Genomic DNA, 24,069 nt, shown 5'->3' with positions numbered 1-24,069 from the left:
CAAATCGACCAGTCATCTTAGCCTCCACGACTTTGCTCATTACACATCATTGAAGCATTAAAGTTCCCTTTGGAGGTCAGCAATTTTGATAAAAGACTTAGGCGATTCTCTTTATGATAATTTGGAGGTGTATTGATGAGGAATCGGCAACCTATTAATTACAAATCAGAAAATCGAACCTGACTGCTATCACTTTACATTTTGGCTCCTAGCACGAGCAATGGGCTTCTAAACCTCACATTGAGGAGGGTGATCTATCCTAGCCTACAAGTCAATCATTTTGGAGGAATCTTGAGGAGAATTCGGCTGCCTTATATCGTGTTCTCAGTCCACACTTCACAGCAGCAGGTACGTCTTCAAGGGTGATTCGATTTGGCACACTTAAAGGACTTGGGTTGTGGATATTGCTTCCTTCTTCAAGGCAATTTGTTTCCAGGTTCTTCTATCCTCATTTCATGTACTAATTACTTGGTTATGTGTTTGTGTCCATGGCTGTCATGTGTACTCAGACTTGCTGAAAGCTATGAAGATGATAACCAAGAGTCATGGCTATTATTATTACATTGTAATAAGACCTTTAATCTGAATAAGAAAGATAGAAGCTTGCATTTGGTCTACATTTCATTGTATGAATTATCTGAGGACGCATACCAAGTGTTTGTCAAAATGTCAGTTAGCTGAAAGTGTTATTTATGAGTCTAGTTTGGTATAGAACTCTTCAAGTTAGTTGTGTGTGCATCCTAGATTATCCTCCAATCACTAAAAGACACTTATAATTGTTCATAAGTAGCTGTTAATCCTTGTTCCAAATCTGAGACAAACATATCAGCAGCACATATAAACCAAAGTTGCATGACACACAGTTTCAGAACAGCATAACACGCGGTCCTAGCAGCAAATATTCCTTCTTTTCAGTCATCTTTTGGACGGGATTATTTCAAGAAGAAGTTTGAATGATAGTTAGTGGAAATGGGTAAGCAAACTTCAATCCTATGATTTTGACATTGAGTATGTAAAAGGGAAAAATAATGTGGTGGCTAATGCACTCTCTAGGAAACCTAATTTCTATTCTATAACTCATATATCTGCTGATTGGAAGGCTTCTATAATGGCTGAGTATGTTAAGAATCCAGTTGCTAATGATATTTTGTAAGGAAAGTTGCAAGATGATAGGTTTAAGGTGGTTGATGAGCTCATCCTCTACAAAGACCGGGTGTATCTTAAACCAGATTTTGAAGGCATGTCCCAAAGCATGCTGAGGGAAAATGTGAGAGGTTCTGCAACATGCTGAGGGAAGCTGAGGGGGTTCCCACAACATCTACAAAAAATTGGAAGACATTATAAAATGTTGTTAAATGTTGTAGGATAGCATGAGGGGCTTCTTGCAACTGTATAAATGTGTTTTACAAAGTAATTTATTGTATGAGATAGATTCATCATCATTACAATTCCCTTGTTGCGGGTAGCATGTTATTGATTTGTGTTAAAACTGATAAATGCTCCCTACTGAATGTATATTGATTCATATGGTATAATTTGTAATCTTCTTTGAGATGCTTGCTGATTTTGGTTATTTGTAATTAGTTGACCACTAATAGGCCTATTGTAGATCATGAGCTTGTTTACACCTCACACCATAGATCAAATTGGATGGTTTGCTAACCAAGCTGAACGAGAATATAATGTTTGTGTTATAACAAACACATTAAATATATGCTGCAGAAAATGGTTTAGTTGTCCTACAGTTGCTGACAGAAGATATTATAGTGTGGTAGGTTCATGTAGATTGTTGCAAGTTAGTACAGATGGTTGAAAGATGTTGTAAAATGAATATGTCATCATTGCATGTCACCAAGCTAGTGTTGTGATTGTTGCAAGTGGTTTATAGTATTGTTGTAAGGTGTTTACTGCTATATGATAAATTAAATACATGAATTAATAATAAAGACGACAATGCCTACCAAATACAAGAATAAAATATGTCCTTATTTGCACATTTAATTATTACAAAAGAACACCAGAGATGGTCATCCAAGGATCAGAGTTGATCCGACTAGATCATACTACTTTCCTTGATGATACACAATATATCTAAAGCAAAGATGGAAAACTCGGCGAAAACTCACCAGAATTCGCAAGTTCGATGGCACGCCAAGTCAACTCGCCATGAACTCACGAGTCCTGAGCTAGGTCTCTCACGGCAGACTTAAAATACACGACAAACTTAAAAATCAATAATGATTTTTTTCATTTCTTTCTGCTCTTTGGTGTCCAAAACAATTCTGCATTGTTAAGTAGGGTTTAAACAAGAGGAGAAGACAAACTTACAAGATCAAAATAGAGCCAAGTGATTTTTATTCTCCTTTTTTTTTGTTTTTCTTTGTTTGAAATTCAATAAAATCTTGAAAAATAAGGTGAAATGCTCGCAAAAAAAATTCCATTTCATTTATAACCTTGTTCCTAGTATTTTTAGCTTGTTTTTGAATTCTATTTTTTTTCAAATGATTGATTATCATTTTTTTGTTGATTTCTCACAAAACCCTATTGATTTTTTTTTTCATGTTATAACAGCAATGCAAGTTCAACTCCAAAAGCAAGGCCATCTAGAAATGACTCAGCATGGAAGTACGGGGTACCGGGAAATAAAAAACGTGATGTCACTTGTACTAAACGTGGTAAGTGGATGACAAGAGGCATCAATAGATTAAATTTTAAAATACCACATTGCAAAAATACCTGGACAAAATGTGGAGATATACCCTGCATCAGCTCTGGAGATGGTTAGAAAGATGAAGGCCCTTCTTGCTAGTTTTGAAATGCAAAAAGAAGAAAAAAAGCAAAGCCATAGCAGCAGCATTATCCACTCCTATGCCATCAAATCCCCTTGGTGGCACAAGTCCAACCATCTGTCAACAATATTCATCTTTTGGTGAGAATCCCAAGGGTTCTTTTTCTACTGCCAATCAGATTCCTCTTTCATCAAGACCAAATATTTTTATTCCACGCAATGTTCCAAGAGCACAACCTTCACTTCAAGTACTAGATGGAATAAAGAAAGACATCAGGAAACTAGGATGGCAGCAGCAAATTTTTGGTACTACAATAATTTACATTTCAATGTGGCAAACAACCAATATTGGAAAGGTTTGGCAAATGCATTCACAGTTGCAGACAAGGGGTTTAAGACCCCAACAACTAAAGACTTGAGTGGGACATTGCTACAAGAACTCATAAAAAATAAACAACTTGTGGTTGATGAGCAAAAAAAAAAATTGGAGTAAAAAAGGATGCGACATTTTACTAGATGGATGGAATAGGACTTACTTGAACTTCTTAGCAGCTTCTAATGGTGCATTGGTGTTCCTGAAGTCTATAGATGCCTCCAGTGAAATCAAAAATGCTGAGAATTTTTGCAATTTATTAGATGAAGTGGTCCAAGAGGTTGGTGTTGACAATGTTGTCTGAATTATCACGGACAATGCAGCTACATATGTAGCTGTAGGTAGAATGCTTATGGAGAGGCATCCTACAATTTCATGGAGTCCTTGTGCGACACATTACTTGGACATGTTAGAGGGCATTCGGAAGATTGGATGGGTGAAAAGTGTGGTTGAAGATGCAAAAAACGTTACCAAATTTATCTAACACCATGATTGTTTTCTTTGATGGGAAAACACACTAATGGCAAGGACCTTGTGCGACCAGGAGTAACACAAACTGCTAGCCACTTCCTCACATTGCAAAGCATTCTTGGTGCCATTCCTCATCTAAAACAAATGTTTATGTCTGATGCTTGTTTGGAGTTTGCATTGTCCTAAAAAGCTAAAGCGGAGAAGATTGTCAATGGTGTCTTTGATGACACATTCAACAAAAAAGTAGAGGAGTTGATCGGGGTATGTAACAAAAAAAATTTATAAGATATCTATTTGCTGTTTGTTTGTTTTTTTGAGGGGTTAATTTAGTAATAATTTAAAATTTTGTTTTCATTTTTTTAGGTGACAACCTTTGGTAAGGGTTCTTCGTATGGTAGATGGAGAGAGCATGCCAATGGGTTTCATTTATGAGGCCATTTCACATTACTACGGCAGAAACAAGAGAAAATATGAAATCATGTGCCGCATCATTGATCGTAGATGGACAAACCAACTCCACCAGCCGATAAATGCCTTGGACTACTTCTCCAATACATTTAAGGCTGATGAAGAGGTCATGGCAGGTGTTATTTCATGCATTGATACGATGGCACTTGATCATGAGTTGAGAGACAAGGTTCTTGATGAGTTGGAGGTGAGATTTGCAATTTTGCTATATCTTATTTATGAATTTTTAATGTTGAGTCTTGACTATCTAAAAACATCCATATTTGATTTAATTTTTATTTTATCTATTCAAGGTCTACAAGGGTGTGGAGGAGAGACTCTTTTCTTCAGCTCAAGCAGTTGATAGGAGAGAAAAACAACCAGGTGAAAAATTTAGTTCAAGAATTATGGCGTTGGCACACCTAAATGATTTTTTGTAGATTTATGGTTGGAGAATTATGGCATTGGCACACCTAATCTTCAAAAGATAGCCATTCATATTTTGTCCCAGCCATGTACTGCTTCTAGGTGTGAACGCAATTGGAGTTTATTTGAGAATATTCACACAAAGAAGAGAAATAGGTTGACCAAGCAACACCTAAATGATCTTGTCTTCATCCGATACAACCCTTGCCTTCGAACTAGAAAGGTAAAGGGTGTTTCACATGAGTCCATTGACTTGAATGATATTGGTCCATATTGTGAATGGACTGCCAATGAACAAAATGATGATGATGTCCTCCTTACTAAAGAAGATCTTGCAGAATTAGAGAGAGAAGCAGCAGAAGCAGCAGAATTGGATGCAATGGAGGAGGACGAAGACAGTTTTGATTTTGAAGAACAACAAACAAATCATCCCCTAGCACCTTTTAGTTCTAGGCCTCAAAAAATTTAGTTACACTAGGAGAGGAAAAAGGAGGATGTAGATTTTATTTGGTTGTTTTTCAGATTTCTTATTTTGACATTGACTTATATGTAAACATTTATAAACTTATGATGTTGTTATTATGTTACACATGTGAAAGTTAGGAAGTTGAAAGTTGAAACTATCAGTATGATCTTTGATTATGATGAATGAATGATTAAATTTCAAATATCGAGTGTTTTAAGATCAAATGACATGTAATGTTCGAATACGGCTCTTATGTTTCTCTAAATGCATTAATTTTTTATTTTTTTTTTTGTAAAACTACAGTTCTCTTCTTTGCCAAGTCCTAGCCGAGTTTTTGGCTGAGACCCAAGTTCAAGGCCTATTTTGGGTTGTTGAGGCCACAGTGAGTCTGAGTTTTCAAACTTTGATTTAAAGGACCCGAAGGTTGCCAAGAGGAACACAACCGTCAACCAACCGATACTCATACTGCACAACACTTATAACTACCTGAGGCCAATCAAACCCTTAATACAAACAATTAATACATACTTGGATAACCGATATTATTGAACATAACAATAGACAATGTACGTAGGCTACATCATCCCCCCCCTCCCCAAAAACAAAAATGAAAAAAATCGTCTTCTGGACAATAAGTAAACATCACCAAGTACAATGAGGGAAGACTAATAACAATAGTGTAAACAACGACTTGTACTTTCCAAACTCAAACTTGGACTATGCTTGGAAAATCAAACAAGTGCAATGGGGGGTTTGGAAGCAATGCCCCTTGGGAGGGTCTAGGGGCAGCGCCATGGTACACATCATTTCCATATAGAACTCCATGGCGCACATCATTTCCATATAGAACTCCACGGCGCACATCATTTCCTTGATTTTTTAAGACGCGAAATGCAATGTTAACGAAGCCAAAAATAGAAATTTTGGAGTGTTTAGTCAACATATGATGTCGACCGGGTAAGGAAGTTGTTGTACAATGGTTGATTGTCGTGCGATAGATTGTATGTATCCAACAATGTAACTAGGTAATAAATTGCAGAGAAGGGGTATTGTGCATGATGGAATGAAATGAAATGCTAACCATACAACATGTGAAAGTGGACAGCATACAACAAGGAGGACAATTGTTGTACAATGAGTACCCGATGTCATATGTTGCAAGTGATTATCTGTGTATGCAGATGATACATCTGCAAGTACCAAGACAAAAAGATTTAATGTGGAGCATATAAATATCGGTCAAGTCAAATCAATTTCACAAAAAATTTACAAAAAAGGATAGAGAAGATTAGAAAAAAAAAAAAATGGTGGATAATGCAGTAAGAATGACTGAACTTGTCAACAGGAAGAAAAATCAAACAAATTAACATAGACATGGTGTTGATGTATGTAGCTAGGTCGGAGCCCTTCTAGGGCTGACCTAGCACACCTAGCGTGTGTGTGGCCCTGCTGGCATTAGATGACATAAATGTTTTTGTATTAGCCAAGCCCTAAGTGGGTGGCATATGTAACTTGTGTAATTTGTATTTTAATTATGACCTATTCCTCTTGGCGCCAATATTGACAAGGCCGACTTAAATGATTTTGGGATGCTAGCGGCACATACATATGTTCTTCTGTGCATAACTTACTGGTTTTGATTGCTTCAAGTGTTGAAGCTCATTGTAAAGATACATTTGATTATTGCTAATAAGATCTGAGAATTGTTACTGGGTTTTTCACCTCCAAGAGGGAGGTTTTCCCAGGGTATATTGGTGTTTATTGTGCTCATTGATTTGGTTCTGCTATTTCTGATTATTTTGCTACAGTCTGATACAAAATTAACACATGGCATTGGTAGCAATTCTCTTGGTGAACATGGCAAAGTACCAATCAGCAGAGGGTTAAAAGAGTTAAGCATATACCGTGGTAACAGACTGGTCTATGTTGATGTTAAAATGAACAACGATCATATAGTATCCTTGCTCAAACTCAAATAGATCAAAGGATTTAGAAAATTGAGGAAGGTAAATTTATGAGGGTCATTTAATTACATTCTAGTGTGCTAACATGCTACCAAAAGGCCAAGCCAGCATTTCAAATTATTTGATGCCAATGTTAAAGGCCAGGTTGGTCAGGAAATAGAAAACAAAAGTTTACAGTCAGAAAAAATTCAGGAGAATAACGAGGATGAAGTCAAAATTGGTTATAGACAAACACCATCCAAGATTTTCCTATGTCGTACTAGACTTCAATGACCTGAATATATATTTGACTGCTTCTCTGTGGAGAGGTGATCTTTTGAAGATCAGTGTTGAATTTTTTAAGCCTGGATAGGAACTTCGCCAGGTTCCGTGTGAACATAAGGGGAGAAGTTCAAGTGGTTCGAGTTCGTCTATTTTGCATTTCACTTAAGTAATTAAAAGTTGAAGTCTTGTATTTGGTTAAAGAGTAGATAAATAGCTATACATATCTTCCATCTCATCCTAATAAGTGATAAGGATGCTTTAGTAAGCAATTCATTCAAACTTTCTTTCCATCGACTGAAAGACTAGAAAACTGAATAGTACATGTTATTGGTTTCTATGCAACTGTGAGTTATCAGTTGTGGAGGTTTCCTTGTACGTTGTTCAAAGGAATGCAAAACAGGTTAAAGGTGTAATTATCTGTATATGCTTCCATTTTTTAACGATTTCATTATTGTGGGATTGATTCAATATATTTAACATTGGGAAATTAGTCACCTAGTATTTTGAAAAGAATTCTTTAGTCAAAACACTACATATAAATATATTGAACTTTCCTAACACAGGTTTATATTTTGGCATTCAGAGTTTTATGGTACTATATAAATATTATCAACCTTGTGTATTGTGGATTTCTTGGAAAATGAAGGGGTCAAGCTTTAAGGAGATTATTATATGAAAGGTCGCGAGCTGGTAGATTGGCCTAATCTCTCTAATTTACTTGATTATGATCATCCCCTTAGAGTATTGTTTTGTGATATTGGTCATATCATATGGTCCATTAAATCCTCTAGAGAGAGTTTTGTGTGAAATCATTGACAGAAGTGCTTAATGCAGATTCATTCCAGCACTTGAGCAAGGCATAAATATCTTCTATCTCACCAGTATTCACCAATGTTACCCCAAGTTTCCGGGACGGGGACGGCGGGATGCGTTTCCGGGATGGCAAATTTTTTTGCGAAATTTGGGGACGGCGGGGGACAGCAAAGGGGACGGCTATATAAAATATTGGAAAAATTTAAAATATATAGGAAAATTTCAAAATTCTAAATGTTGATACAAAAACATGGATAAAGCATGCATACATACATTATATTCATATGAAAACAATAAAACATGGATATAGCATGTGTATGATACTATGAAAAGTTGAAGACATTTTAGAATGTAAATTCTGAACATACAACATTGTTAATACTCAATAGACAATATGCAATTATGCATTCACAAATCAGAATTTCAATTCATTCACATTGTCAATATGCATATCATAATAGATATTAAAGAAATAACATACAAAATGTCAAAACAAAGAGGTTAAATTTTCCCTACTTCTATCGATGCAGTTTCCCCCCATATTTTTCAACGGGGGTTTGGGGGCAGTGCCCCCAAGGTGGGGTCAAGGGGCATCACTGTGTCAAAATGCCTAAAGGCTACACTGCTGCCATATAGTTTCATTGTCAAAATTATGAATTAAATTAATTTTATCTTTTAATTTTTTTATTTTTAATAACAATTTGAATTAATAAGGGGCCTATATTAGAAAAAAATTTAAAAAATTGAAAATACAACTTTTTTTATTTTTTTTAAATTTTTTAATGGCCTTAGATATGGGGGACGTCTGGCCTTCCCCGGGACGGATTGGGGACGTCCCAGCTGTCCCTTGCACGTACGGACGTCCCCCAGAGCTAGGACAGGCATCCCCCCGTTTCGGGGACGTCCCCTCAAAATACAAGGCAATTTGGGGACGGGGGGAAACGTCCCCTAGCCATCCCCAAGTCCCCGAAACGTCCCCGAAACGGGGACGGGGGTTTTCAAGTCAGGGACGCGTCCCCGGGTAACTCTGGTATTCACTGAAGGGTAGTTAGGTTTTTGTGTAGTCATTAAGATAATGGTAGGTGGAGGAGGCACCCGTGACTTGTTTTGCCACAGGAGAGTGACGGACAATAGAATTAAGAAAATGTTCAGTTATTATAGTGTAAAGGGATTAAATGACATTAAAGCTATCTTTGGCCCAAATGGCATTCAGTATGCTGATAGGGTTTGTTCAAAGGGCACCATACGGATGATTTCTTAAGGAAGTTGAAGGTAGCAGTGATTGATGCAGTGCTAAGAACAAGCTTACATAATATTCTGGTTCACCTCCATCCAAGATGGATGTTCAGGAGGATGTTATAGTGGATTTCTAGGCTGATCCTTCGGCATTAAGTTAAAGGGCAAGGAGCATATGGATGGGTTAAAGGTTCACATTAAAGCCATGGATAAGAGTGTCCAGGCTTTAATGGTGGAGATGCAAACACTAGGACAGATCTGTGAAGACCTTCATACGGTCATGAAACATATGGTGATCACGCATCATAAAGGGATTATGGAGCTAACAAGTGGTTATACGATACCTCTTTTGGAAAATGATTGACTGGTTAGGGCTGTAATGAGAGCTTAGCTTATAAAGAGCTTTAAATTTAATGTATGATGCTGTAGGGACAATAGTTCTCTCAATGGAGATGGTGGCTTTCTTTGGCAATGAAGTATAAAATTGTACATTTGACCATTGGTTGACAACGCCATCTACAACTGATATGCCTCGATGGGCAGTTTTGCAGATGCCCTTATTTGGTTATCAATGTTGTGTTTTCATCTTGGGAATATGGTTTTTAACGCTCCTGTCTGTCAACAGTTAGGTTGATCTGATAGTAGTTTCTCCCAGCAGTAAATTTTGTGGGTCAGTTAGTGATATCTGTTTTTAGTTATAGTCCTGCCACACCTTGCTGAAGGATTGCTCTCGCAGTATCATCAATTTTAAATTTATGTTGTCAGTAGTCTATGAGAAGGGCATAGAACCCCATATATTATACTAAAAAAGAGTACTATCAAACTTTGTTTTATTAAGATTCACTGATCTCTTTTGGCTGGCTTAGTTTCTATAATGACAATTCCTAACCTTTAATAACTTAGAAGCTCAAAATTATGCAAGTTTCATTGAGTGAAATGCTTTGATATGATTGAGGTATGCTTATAGCCATAAAGACAATTAAATTAATATCAACCTTAGAACAAGTCTTCGAGAGTGCATTTCAAAACTCTATGCACATGTTTAATTGTATGTCAATGTCAATCAAAGTATTAATTCTTGAATGCATCCCTTAAGACATAATTCCATTCTACAGTAACAGCAGATTATAGCAGCTCAATACAAAAAATACCTTGTGGAAAAACATGACTGTACAATACCAATTGGTGTCATAGGATATGGAGTAAATTTTGCATCTACACAATTCTTCTTGGTGTAAGCATCCCTTAGTTCCTGCAAAATAATTGAGTAAATAAGAGACATAAAAAAAGTGAAGCATTGTAAGAAAATTAAAAAGATGGGATGTCTTTGCTTCCACCTGCTATTATTACTAAACAAAATACAATCCTGCTTAAAAATGTGAAAAATTTCAGAGATATACAACTTGGAGACTGATAAGGAAACAAAAACTTTTTCCTCTAGATCAGGAAGATATAGCCCAACCTCAAAACCTTAAAAATTATGTTGGTATTATTCTACAAGGAGTGTAGATTACTTTTCTAAACAAACCAAGTTTCAAAATTAATGTTAAAAAAAGAGAAAATTTTTAAGTTAAATTACACCCTTAGTAGACTTGGCTGCAATATGATCCAAGGATATGTCTCACACAAAGAGGTACCCTTGTGCAAGCCTGTAGATCTCAATCTCAAAGATTATCTTAGCTCCAAGTTGAGGATCAAGTCCCATCTGCTCTATTATCATGTAGAGCCCATTCATAAAAACCTTGTCAACCTTGAAATCCAAGCAAAATTCACTCCAACACCCTTGTTTTACTCCTCCCTTTGCTTGTAAACAAAATCAGTGCTTTTAGAGTTTTGGAGTTTATTTTAACTGCTTAAATTTTAAGTTTTTTCATTTCTTTTACTTTTTTTTGTAATTTTTAGCTGATGTCAATCGAGTCTACCCATTAGGGCTTTCCAGCTATTCGGCTCATAAGTCCCTATGCCTTGTTTTGGCCTCCTTGCCTCGAGACTTGCCAAATCTTGGTGAATCCCTGTGAGTCTTGCAACACCAAGATAAGGTCAAGAACCATCCTCCAGCTTGAAATGAAGCCACTTAATAAATAAGGTTGATGACTCGAGCTAATTTTTGTGGCTTAAAATTTATGCCTCGTGTAGGTAAGTTCAAGGACCAAAGACAAATCCTACAATCATAATATAAATTACTTGGCCTCTGCCCCAGCCCCTCATACCTATAGCAATACTTGTTTCATTCTAGGAAACCTTTGGTTCCCCCAAATGCCGAGTCTTGCTTGGGTACATATTGGATTTGTCAAAGATGAACATACCTATGTTTTAACAAAAGACCAAAAATTAAAAGAATTAGATTCTAATTTTATTTTTTAAAAGTCAAAACAATATTAAAACAAATAATCACTACATAACTCATTCATAACCAGCCCCTCTCACACCTCCCCTTATTTCACCCAATTTCACCAATCTTCATAGTCACTTGGGGCTGAAACTACATCAAAGTAGTTTTCCAAATTCATTGTTATACTTTTACTATTAGAATAATATCTTTCTCTTTGTGTTATTAATGGTCATTTAAGTTGTTTCTAATTTCACCTCTAGTTAACGATTGTTTCTTTTAGAAACATCATCTTTGTAACTCTATTTAAAGGAGCTTTGTCTCCTTGATTAATTGAACAACATCGATTCATTGAAATCCATATGCTTTTGCATCTGTATTATGGTATCAGAGCCTTAGTTATTTTCGAAATAATTTTTCAATTAAAAATTCGTCATGAATTTTTAACAGTTTTTTTTGAAAAAAAAATTTGTTTATTCAAAATTGCTACTTTGCCAATTCGTTTTGGCTGCAGCTACTAGGGTTTTCTGCCATTTTTGGACGGAAATCTGCATTTTCGGCTAGGGTTTTGACCCTCCAGATTCGGTCAAAAAAAATTTCTGAGCACAAATTCGTGGTGGGTTTTTCGAGATCTCAATTGGGTCGTTGTCAGAATTTTCTGGGTGCCTCGATTTTCGTGCCTCAATTTTCGAGCCAGCGGATCCAGATTCCGACAGCAAATTCTTTCTGGGTTTTTCGCAAGGATTTCTGGGTTGTCTTCGGATTTTTCTAGGTCAGCCGGAATTTTTTCTTGAAATTTGTGCCCGCCGTACTTCATTTTTTGAAGTCTGTACCTGCATCTGCCTTTGTTTTTGCATTGGGATTCGAATTTTTTGAATTCCGTGCCAGCACCTCTTCTCAATTTTTTTCGTTTTCCGTGCATTGGGAAATGTTCAAGATGGCGTCATTGACCAACTTGATGTTGGAAGGCAGTCAGGTTTTGTGCACTTAGCATCTTCTCAGTACCTTGTTTTTCGTGCCTCAAAAAGCGTGAAGATGGCTTATGGGCATCGATGTTTGTTTCGGTTTTTAATATTTTTTTACCTGAAAAAAAATTCTGTGGGTTTTAATAATTTTGTCCTAAAAAATTATCTGTGGGTTTTTAAATATTTTTTGTCCTTGTAAAGAAAAAAAATCATGAGGGTTTATGATTTTTTCCTCAAAAATTGTACTTTGCTACAGTTTGTTTTTAGTCGCACCTAGAGTTGTTGTGTGAACATCTGCACTAGTCTCTTGTTTGCAGTCTATTTTCAGGATCTTGCTCATCTGCAATAGTTTGGAGGGTTTGCCGATTTTTTCCTCAAAATCGTGACAGTTGTTCTTGGTGTGTCTCTGGTTACAGGGAGGGACAGTTCTCCAACATCAGGTTGGACAGTTGGTGTTGTTTTGGGTATCTCCAGAAGCTCTGCAATTTCTAGGAGGGTTGGTGGCAGACTCATCTCAAGTGGCAGAGTTAGTGGCAGGCTCTTGTCTTCTGTTGCAGCGTGTTCTGAGAAGAAGGGGGCAACCTTCTCTATTATTTCTCTTGGTAATTAGAATGATGACCGTTAAGGGAGGGTATTAGAATAATATCTTTCTCTTTGTGTTATTAATGGTCATTTAAGTTGTTTCTAATATCACCTCTAGTTAACGATTGTTTCTTTTAGAAACATCGTCTTTGTAACTCTATTTAAAGGAGCTTTGTCTCCTTGATTAATTGAACAACATCGATTCTTTGAAATCCATATGCTTTTGCATCTGTATTATTTACTACACCAGTTCAAGTGCTTTTTGGCTGCCAATGGGGATTGAAAAGCTTGCAGTCAAGAAGATTCTTTCTTTCAGGGTAAGTTTTGTGTTATGGTAAGTATTTTTATTTTATTTTCAATGTTCATAAGGTATTGCTTGCAGTATATTTAATATTCTTTATTGTTAGACTTACAACAATTTACAAACAATGGAAGCCTCGTAAATTTTGTGATCTTTTGTGCCATATAGTATTCGTTTTACGAGTTTCAGCCATAAGTATTTTCGAGCAATGGTTGGAAGCTGAATTTTGGAAGCCAAAGGGCAAACATTTACTTTCAAAACCAATGCAGGTTCCAAGTGGAACCGGATTTACTTGGAGATACAGCCAAAATGGCAAATACAGCTGGGGAGCTAGAATTCTGTAGGCCAAGTTGGAACATTCACTTTCAAACTGACACAGGTGTCAAGTGCAACTGATGATATTTGGAGATACAGCTAAAATGGAAAATACAGCTCAGTTAAAGCCCACTTATTTGTAGTTCTCTAAATTGGAACAGAAATTTGTCCTGAAAAGAATAAAAGAGTTTAGCGAAAGAACAAATGACATAGAGAATGTGGCTAAAAGAGAAAGATGACATAGAGAATGAAGCTAAAAGAGCTCAAACTCAGTCTCACCCATTGTTAACAAAAACACTGAATAAGCAACCAGGATCAGGTACTAGCACAACCACAGCCTCCTCAACTCTTTTTTATCACAACGTTCTCTTCCACAAAACATACTCGACTTTCCACAAAGGAACAAAAAAACACAAGCCCTTTGAAAAGGGATAACAAATTGAGGGATTTTGTAACAACCAAAATATTTTAACGGAAAATACAACAAACTTAAATAATGTTCTACTGAAAGATTTGCAACTATCAATCAAGTTCAGCTGACAAAAGAAACAGTTACTAACTAACTTAACTGCCAACTAACTAACCATTTCAGCAGAAAATAAATTTAACTGTCATTTAAATATTATCTTATTTCTATTGAAAAAAAAGAGAAGGGCTAAGAGATTACAAAGTAACTAAATTCCAGCTGAAAACAGATGCATAACTCGGTATAACATGGGAGAGTGAAAGCATCATCAAGGGCTTTTCCGCCCAAAAATAGACTTAAAGTCTCCCATGCCGCTTCCTACTAGAAGGGCCCGGCCCTTCACGAGGGTAGCAGATTAAGGATAGAACAAATATCATTAAGCCCTCTGAGCCTAGTGTTTAGAACCTACACTGACTAGCCAGTCATACACTATAGGTACCCCGTAACTAGCATGACACTCTAGCTAGTGGCGTATCTAGTTCATGTGAATAGACAGTCGCATGCTAACTGCAGTGCCACCTTAGCCAAGGTTTCATAACAAGCACGATAGTGTGTAGTCAATGTTCACCACCCTTACTCGGCATAATGAAACAGACGGTTACGTACTCACAATATATCATTGGGGTCCAACTGACCAATACAAGCCTTGGCTTAACCACTCAACAAGGACCAACTCCAATAATTACCAACCCTTAAAGATCTACCAGCAATTAGGTTAAATTTTTAAGTTTGAATAGTTTGATGCCAAGTTAATCATCACCCATCCCCTTGATATCCAAGTTATTCGAGTAGGTTATCCATAATTCTGATTAAGCAAATATAGAAGTCTTAACCAAAATAGAGATACTGAAGGGGGGGTGGGGAGGGAAACTTTTAGAAACAAATTGAGCAAAATAGAAAGTTGAACCAATAAACAAGGAGGGAACACAAAATTTATCTCATGGAAAACCCTTTCGGGTAAAAAACCAAGGCACAACAGTTTTCAATTATATTCAGGGTACCAACCTGTTGTGACGTTTTCACACATCGCCCCATCGCAAATGGGGACCCCTTCTTTTTGCTTGTTTTTTTTTGTTCGTTTTCGCTTTCGTTTTTAGGGTTTTGTTAGTTAGTTAGTTGTCTGGATTTAGGTCCAAGCCTTAGGGTTTTAAATATTGCCTTTTCAAGCCAAAATCCAGTTGTTTTTTGAGAGCTTTTGAGCTTCTTTTCCGGAATGCAAATTTTGAATGAAATGAATTCGCCAGAATGGTCTAATTTTCAATTGGAATGTTGATGCAGAGCTTAAATTTGTCTAAGTGTTGAAGATGAAATGTGAATTTTTGTCCAATTGAATATTTTTGACCAAATTTTGACTTTTTTGAATTTTGATCCTAGGCATTTCAAATGATTTGTTTTCGCCTTGTGAAGTGATAAAATGTGTAAAATCATGATATTTTGGCCTGTAGGAGCAAAATCGCTCCTGTCCCTTAGTGAAGGACGGGAGCTCGTTTTCAAATATCTCATCATTCTTGCAGAGTCCAGACAAATTTTACGTTTGAAGTGATGGAGAACGGCGAGGTCTTTCCATTGAATATAAATTGAAGATTTTCATGAGCACAGAAATGCCTCCAGGAGGAAAATCGCTCCTGTCCCTCAGTGAAGGACCGAAGCTACAATTCAAATTTCGTCTTATCCTTGCAAGATTTTGAAAGTTTAATGATTTGAGGACGTCCAAAGGAAGACGCTTTGCCAAATGAATATAATTTGAGATGCAAAAACGAAGGAGAATGACCTATATTGACTAGTTCGCTCCTGTCCCTCTCCAAGGGACCAGGGCGAGGTACCTTGTAGCTCTCGTCCCTCTCCCAGGGACCAGAGCGATTTCCTTCATTAGACAGAATCCAGGCAAGGGTCAAGGCAAGTTTACGTTCAAAAACAAGGAAAAACATGAGATAAATGCGTTGAATATAAATTGAAGATTTTTGGGACGTCCATAACAGTGCTAATTGCCTAAATCGCTCCTGTCCCTCAGTGAAGGACCGGAGCTACAAATCCAATTTTGCTTTGTCCTTGCAAGATTTTAACGTCTTGACGATGTGAGAAGGTCCAAAGAGGTACATTTTATCAAATGAATATAACTTGAAGTGCTGTCGGGGAGATCAACAGGGTAGCAAGTCCGGCTTGAGTGAGGTCCTGATCCTGAAATTTGGCTAAGTCTGGAATGTCCTGATCCTGAAATTTGACTAAGTCTGGAAACTGAAAAACCTCCAAAAACTAGATTTTGCAATATAACTCCTGGAGGTCTGAAACCACTCTCAAACATCCTGAAAGTATATATGGAATATAACTTAAAGTATAAGAAAGAAGAAACATAGAAGGAAATGTCACTTATACTTAAATGTTATATTCCATTAAAATTGTCCTGATTGAGAGTGCGAAAAGTCAAATTTCGCTCGTGTCCTTCTCCAAGGGTCCAGAGCGAAATGCGCTCGTGTCCCTCTCCAAGGGACCAAGGCGAATCGCTCGTGTCCCTCACCAAGGGACCAGAGCGAAAATGCTTAGTTGAGCCATTCCTGACCTTGTTTGGACGAATCGAGACATCAAAGGCATTGTGAAGGACGAAATGAGCATGATAGAGCATCCAGACTTGATCAAAAACAATGAAATGATGAAGTTTTGCCTAGAGGGTCAATTTCGCTCCTGTCCCTCACTGAAGGACCAGAGCGAAGTTCTTCATAAGGTACGATCTGGGCAAAGATCAAGCAAATTTTATGTTCGAAGGCAAGAAAGGAGGTCAATCGAACCCGTTGAAGACAAATTGAAGATTATCAAACGTCAACAAAGGACCAAAATGCTTAAGTTCGCTCATGTCCCTCAGGAAGGGACCAGAGCGATTTTTGTTGTAGATGATTTTCTCGCCAAATTTCAACCGATCTCAAGGCATGAATGAATGAAAGGGGGCATTGCGAATCCGTTGAATATAATTTTCGAAGGTGATGAAGTGAAATGAGGCCCACAAGAGCAAAATCGCTCCTGTCCCTCTCCAAGGGACCAGGGCGAGGTACCTTGTAGCTCTCGTCCCTCTCCCAGGGACCAGAGCGATTTCCTTCATTAGACAGAATCCAGGCAAATGTCAAGACAAGTGTACGTTCAAAAGCAAGGAAGAACATGAGATGGACGCATTGAATACAAAATGAAGATTTTTTGGACGTCCACAAAGGTCCTAAATGTCTAGTTCGCTCCTGTCCCTCAGGAAGGGACCAGAGCGATTTTTGATATAATTGATTTTCTTGCAAAGTTACAAACAATGTCAAGGCATGAACGAATGGAGTGAAGAAAGACGAATCCGTTGAATATAGACTTGGAACCTGACAAAGTGAGATAAAGGCTACAAAAGGAGGATCGCTCCTGTCCCTCTCCAAGGGACCAGGGCGATACAATGGTGATGTTACTTCCTATGCAAGTTCAAGGTTGATCCAAGTCAAGACAAGGTGGCGAGGGACATTTCAAGGCGTCTTTAGCAAGCACAAACATTAAAAGGTCGTCACAATGATGAAATTCGCATCCTAGGACATAGATCGCTCCTGTCCCTCTCCAAGGGACCAGGGCGATGTTAGATGCATTGGTCATTTTGTGCAAGATTTACGTAAGAACAAGATTTCATAAGGTAATGCAAGGTCTAAGGCATCGTTTGAAGATAACATACAAGAGTTTTGAACGTCCAAACATTGCTAATCAAGGTAAAAAGCTCACATCGCTCCTGTCCTTTGGACAAGGACCAGGGCGATCCTATCAAGAGCACTCATATTCCTTCAAGATCAAAGCAAGGTGAGGTTAAGCGAGGCAAGGGACGACGTTTGGAGGACATCACAATGAAGATCGAAGATAAAAGGATGCATATTGAACGTGGAAATTTGAAGATCGCTCCTGTCCTTTGGACAAGGACCAGGGCGATGAACATCCAAAGACACTCATGAACGCATGCAAGGCAATCAAATTCGAAGAGCTCATCATGATGATTAATGTTGAACGTGGAGATGAAGGAGTTGAACGTGAAAAATGCAAAAATCAAGACAAAATCATGGATCGCTCCTGTCCCTCTCCAAGGGACCAGGGCGATGAGGTACGTCCCTCTCATTTTCATAGTTTTGGCGCCAAATAAGCAATTCAAATTTTCCTTAAATGCTAAGTTCGATAAAAAATTGAAAATCCTATTTAATTTGGCATTTAATGTGGCGTTGATCTTTTATTAATTATTTTGCCTTTATTAAAAATCAAAATTTGCAAATTAAAAACATAAGGCATTAATAATTAATTAATTAATTAATAAAAATCGAATTTGAAGCGCTACAAAGGGAGGTCGGCCTTGCTAAATCATTTAAAAATCATTTAAAAAATTGTTTTATATCCTCAAGTCGGCCTAAGGGATAAATGCAATCCAAGCGCTATATATGGGGAGTGGAAGATTTCATTTTCACATCATCATTTTATCCTTCTACATGCGAATTAAGGAAGACAAGGGAGAAGTGCGATTTGGAGTTTACTAATAAAGGTGGTGCGATATCTTGGAGACTTCGTTGGAGCGAATTTGTCAAGGATTGAAGACCACGTCAAAGGTGCGAGACTAGGAGGATTTGTTAAGGCGAACTTGAAGATCCATTTGAGCAAATTGTCAAAGAGGCAAGACTTGAAGATCACGTTGAAATCCAAAGGTGGCGAAATTGATCTTTTGAGGAGATGACATTGAAGACTATTTATACCTCAATTTCGCCTAGGCGAATTTTCTTCATTTTGCATTTTAGAGTTAGCTCTCTATTGAGGTATGGCGATTTATTTTTATTGTTTTATTCATTCATCGTCATATTTCAAATTTTAAATTTTGTTTTGCCTTAGCTCAGTTGTTTTTAGGAAATGATTAATAAAGGACTTATCATTAAGTTTCCTAAAATTTGCTCTCTAATTTATGTTATGTATTGCAAAATCATGTTACTAATTTTGAAATGTTGTGTAGGCATCAAATGGAGGTCTCTTCAAGGAAAATCAAGCCGGATCAAGGACGGTCTTCGCCAGGACGATCAAGCCAGGACATGGACGACCTTCTTTGGACTAACATCATCATGGGCGACCTCTTTCAATCCAGCATTCCAAGGCGAGGTACATCATCTTCCTGCACATCAAGGACGCAAGGAGTTAGAACAAGGGCTCGTTGAAGAAGCAAATAATTCCAGATGAATTAATTAAAGCAAGCTTCTCAACAACATCAAGTTGAATATTTACCAAAGTTACAAGTGTCAGATGAGGTGGCATCCTAGTCATCACGTCTCCAATCAGTGAGGTCCATCTCAGCATATCCAGATTCAATGTACTTAACTCATGGAAGGTGGCACAAACTCCGATGTACCTACCCCGGCTATCCATTGGTCGATTTTTCTAGAAGGGACATGTGTCCAAGCAATACAATTTCATCATTGGTCAAACATTAAATGTTATGTAATGGTTGTAACAAACCCTAATTAGGGTTTTCATTGTTGAATCTTGGCCATTGATCTTGAATTGATCTAAGCCATCAAATTGTATTGTGGGCACTATATAAGCCCAGGCATTTCATTTTGTAAGGGGGAATTTTAGATGATTAGAGAGAGTTGTAAATAGTTGGAAGAATTAGAATATAGTTGATAGAATAGCAATTAGAGTAGAATAGGAGGACAAGGCAAGAAATTGTTGCCATTGATTGTAAACAAACTCCATTTTCATTGAAGTAATGGTGAAATATGTCGTTTTTCTTGCAATTTGCATGGTTTCTTGTTGAAGTCTTCAATCTTAGATGGTAGATGATTAGATGAATGGAGGAAATGCGATTGATTAATGATGGAATTCGTACATCCATACTACTAGCAGTTTGTTGATTGCAGACTTGCCTTGCGTAGTCAACTGGAATCATTCAACTTAAGCTCAATTTCAATTTGTCGCCTCTTCATTGATATGCATCAACTTGGATGGTATCTATGCCTGCGGTGATAACTTGAACATCATAAAGCTCCCCTTAGAAGATTGCACTAGTCTTGTGTAGATGTTCCATTGATGTCAAAACAAGACCTAGTTAGAGTTTCATCAAAAATCCAATCATTGCTCCTACATTCTTAGTATTAGGATTAGATCCTCTCTTCGCCCTTATCCTTTTTCTATTTTTCAAATCCAAGTTAGTAAGAGCCTGTGTCCAGCAAAGCAGATCGGAAGTTCAATGTAAGTCCCCTTGTGATTCCAGCAAATCACATCATACCACGAAGAGCTTGTCCACACGTGGAGACCCCACTAAAAGAACCTTGGAGTCTACCTAACTGATCCTTTACGCGAATCTTCAGCAGTTAGAGACTATTTTCTCAAGAGAGGATAAGATGCCTTTAGGTATTTTATTCTGTGTATGATTGTGTACAAAATACACGTCAACACAACCCATGCACAAGTAAGAGCTCCAACTCTTCAAAAACCAGAGGCACCAACCTGGCTTCAACCTTATTTAACAGAGGCACCAACCTCTGAATTGCAAAAATTCCTTTATAACAACAGAGACTTGAGAATGCACATATGATTTTACTTTACATAAAATGAACCTTACAAAGAACTTCACACAGAAATTTAGATCTGAAATTGTATCCTTCTGCTGCAAGTGACTAAAGCTTTGATTGTTCAACACAGCATATTCTGAATCTACATTCTCTCTGAATCCTTCAAATCCCAGCCACGATAAATAACTGCAAATAAAACAACTATCCATATTACATTCTGTTAAAGCTAACAAAATCCCCTTTTTGTACATCACACAGTCAAAATTGCTCTGCTCATCAAAAATTCGATACACGGAGCATCTTTGCACAGCTTCAAAAGTCATCATAAAAATCATGAACACCTTCACACAACTATCACACACACTATAGGTCCCTTTTTTTTACTTCTCAATATCCTCTCAAAAACAACTTTCACTTGGCATCGACTCATGATATATTTTTGAAAAAAAAATGCCTAGTCTGAGACTTCCGTTAGAAGATTATATTTCCTCTAACCCCACAGTCGTATTTCAGAGACACGTGACACTGCATCCACATCATCCAAATGACACAATGTCGTTTCCAGATAAAACGATACACACTTTGTAACAGAAATTATTTTTAAAAGATATCTATCCCAAATTGTCCTTTTTTCAGGCAAACAGACACCCAGGCTTCTCTCCGAAAAAAACTTTCTTCTCAAAAAATATGACGCCCCTTCTTTGGCGCATACAGATTTTTCAGTTAAAAAAATAAAGAAACATTTTCAGCAAATGACACATTACCAAATCGTGGTCCAGAAGATGATACAAAAGAAACGCTCTCTCTTCATTTACTCTGACAGACAAAGGAATCAGCAGTCCAAAATCGTCCCAAGAAGAAACACGTAATGTTGGAGTTAACACTGGAAAGAAAGACGTTTCTGACAGAAATCATTGAACAAATTTGCAGCCATCAGGTACAAAAGAATAACGCATATTAATTGGACAATGCGCCAGCTGCCAAAAAAACGTAGCTCAAGAATACGATAACATTTCTGAGAAACAAATCGACTGCTCCAGACAACACTCATCCTGCTGTCAAGATAAACTTTGTTTTTCAGACAAAAAGGAATACAGAAAAGCTCCATAAAGTCTGTCAAAAAATCCAGACAAAAACTATATAAATCACCAGCCTTAATGTCAAACAAGACATTCAACACACACAAGGTATACGAAAAAGGTCAATACAGCAGCATATACAACATATGTATCGTTTGTCGATCAACAAAATAAAATGAACTCTCTGAAAATATCAGAGAAGGCATCTTTGACATCAATGACAACATACTTAACAAGAAGCTTCTTTCTATTTCACAACTCTTGCCATTTAATTGAAAATTGACACATTTACAATTTGTTTATTTCCCATCACAATAGTTTGAGGGCTCTATTTGGTGCAGGGCACCTCTTCTTTTCATGGTGTTTTCATGCCACTAGGGGTGTCTAGTGTTTGTTTTGTGTTTACTTATGTTGTCATAATAGGTTGGATCTCAAGGATCAACCTAGCTGTAATAAAATGCCTTTGTGTGGTCAATAACCTCTCAAGTGCACATATAAGCCTAGAGGTCTATTAGGCCATGTGGGCTTGAATCATGAAATTTTGTGTTTATGATCCTAGAATGTCGTCTTAGGTGTTTTAAAGGTTAATGATGTTCTTAGATATGTTTGGTAAGGTTTAGGTGCTTAGAAATTCAAAGTTGCAAAAGTTGTCATTATTGTCAAAGCAACTTTTGAAAAGTTGCTGGTTGGAATGTAACCTCTTTCCAACGGTCACAACCATTTCAAAGTTGGTTGTGGTCGTTGAGAGGAGCCTATTTGTGCTGGTACAACGAATGAGAAAGGTTGGTTGAAGGCACGAAATGATTTGGAGAAGTTTGGTGGAGAGTATGAAATGAAACAAATCTGATTTTGCCTGAATTTTGTTACTTTTCTGTACTGTCCGTACAGAATGTTGAACGATTTTGTAAAACTTTGGTTTGGAACAATAGAACGCTGAATAATCTTTCATATGAATCTAGTTTGACCCTTGAAGTGGTGTTTGGGAGGAGATATTGACAATTTGCTTCTACAGGTCCCAAAACCCTTAATTTCCCTAGGGTGTTGCAAACATGAGGCCCTAACTTGCAATCTAGTCATTGGCTCTCAACGGCCTTTGGTAGGATGCGAGTTAGGGGAATGTATTATGATATTCCAAAGGGGCGAGATCAGGGGAGTTGGATTGGTATTTTTACCACCAAGCCCTAGCCTAAACTTTGTAAGGGTTTAGACTAGGATAGTCAAGAATTGATGGACTACATGATGCCAAACATTAGAAAAAGGAGTTAGATGGTTGAATTGGTACATTCAGACATTAGACAATCCCTCTGAAGCATTGGATCTTCCTTGTGGTCCCATTCCCGTACACTTCCTTTGTAACCCGGGCCAAATCTGATCAACTAGGTTTGTGACCCAAATAGGTGTCTAGGAGTGCCGGAGCAAGTTGGGGATCTGGTTCTTTGGAGTCTGAGAGAAGTTCTAAAAGGGTATTTGAAACTACAATTATAAGTTACCGGTATAATCTTCTGCCGGTAGGTGAAGTCTATTGCCGGTTGAACCTGTGGAACCTTGTCGCCATCAATGATAAGAAGGTTGTGAAAGGTCCTGTGAGGCCCTAAGGGCATAGTGAAGGTGTTTGCCAACCCTCGTGTGTTGATATTAATTAGGGAAGGGCAGATTCATATTGCCTTGGGCAACATTGGAATCCGCCCATAAAAGGGGCTGGCCCCTTTTCCCTCAAACGTGGCCCTATCCCTCACGCTACAACCCACACATCAACCCAAACACTAAACGTGTTGTCCAATAGGGCCGACCCTATTAAATAAAGGCAATTAAAAGGAAATAATTAAAAGCTAATTATTTGGGAAGCCGACCTAGCTAAGGGGTTTCGCTCCACATATAAATAAAGAGATTCATTGTTATTTCAATAAAGTCAAGTAAGCTCCCTTATCTTATGCGAAAATCCTTATGCTTGCATAAGTGTGAACTTCAATCATCTACAAGTACAGCAGCCTCATCCACCATTAGGAGGTGCGAAATTCATCTAGGGCATTGGCAACATTCAGTGTATGCACAGCAAACTGATTGAAGGTCTACCATTCATACATATCTAGCGAAGTACTTGAAGGACAGTCATTTATGTATACAAAGCGAACTGATTGAAGGACTGTCATCTTAAGGTCATACACAGCAAATTCCTTAAAAGCCTACAATATGGAGAAGGGAGCTGCAGCATCTATTCTTCATATGACAGCAAGTGAAT

General features: G+C 37.5%; 1 protein-coding gene across 3 annotated transcripts in view; it reads right to left on the bottom strand.

Moving 5' to 3' along the window:
* LOC131049196 (uncharacterized) overlaps nt 1-24,069 on the bottom strand; it is a 127,430-nt gene that overhangs the window by 75,356 nt on the left and 28,005 nt on the right. For all 3 annotated transcript variants that reach the window (XM_059221740.1, XM_057983228.2, XM_057983229.2), the window contains one exon: nt 10,400-10,500. In XM_059221740.1, the coding sequence (XP_059077723.1) occupies nt 10,400-10,500 (101 nt within the window). The remainder of the gene's footprint in view (nt 1-10,399; nt 10,501-24,069) is intronic.

The sequence above is a fragment of the Cryptomeria japonica genome, chromosome 5 (genome assembly GCF_030272615.1).
Source record: "Cryptomeria japonica chromosome 5, Sugi_1.0, whole genome shotgun sequence".
In the NCBI taxonomy this organism is placed as follows: Eukaryota; Viridiplantae; Streptophyta; class Pinopsida; order Cupressales; family Cupressaceae; genus Cryptomeria; species Cryptomeria japonica.
The sequence above is the reverse complement of the archived record's forward strand: the minus strand, read 5'-3'. Positions and strand labels throughout refer to the sequence as shown.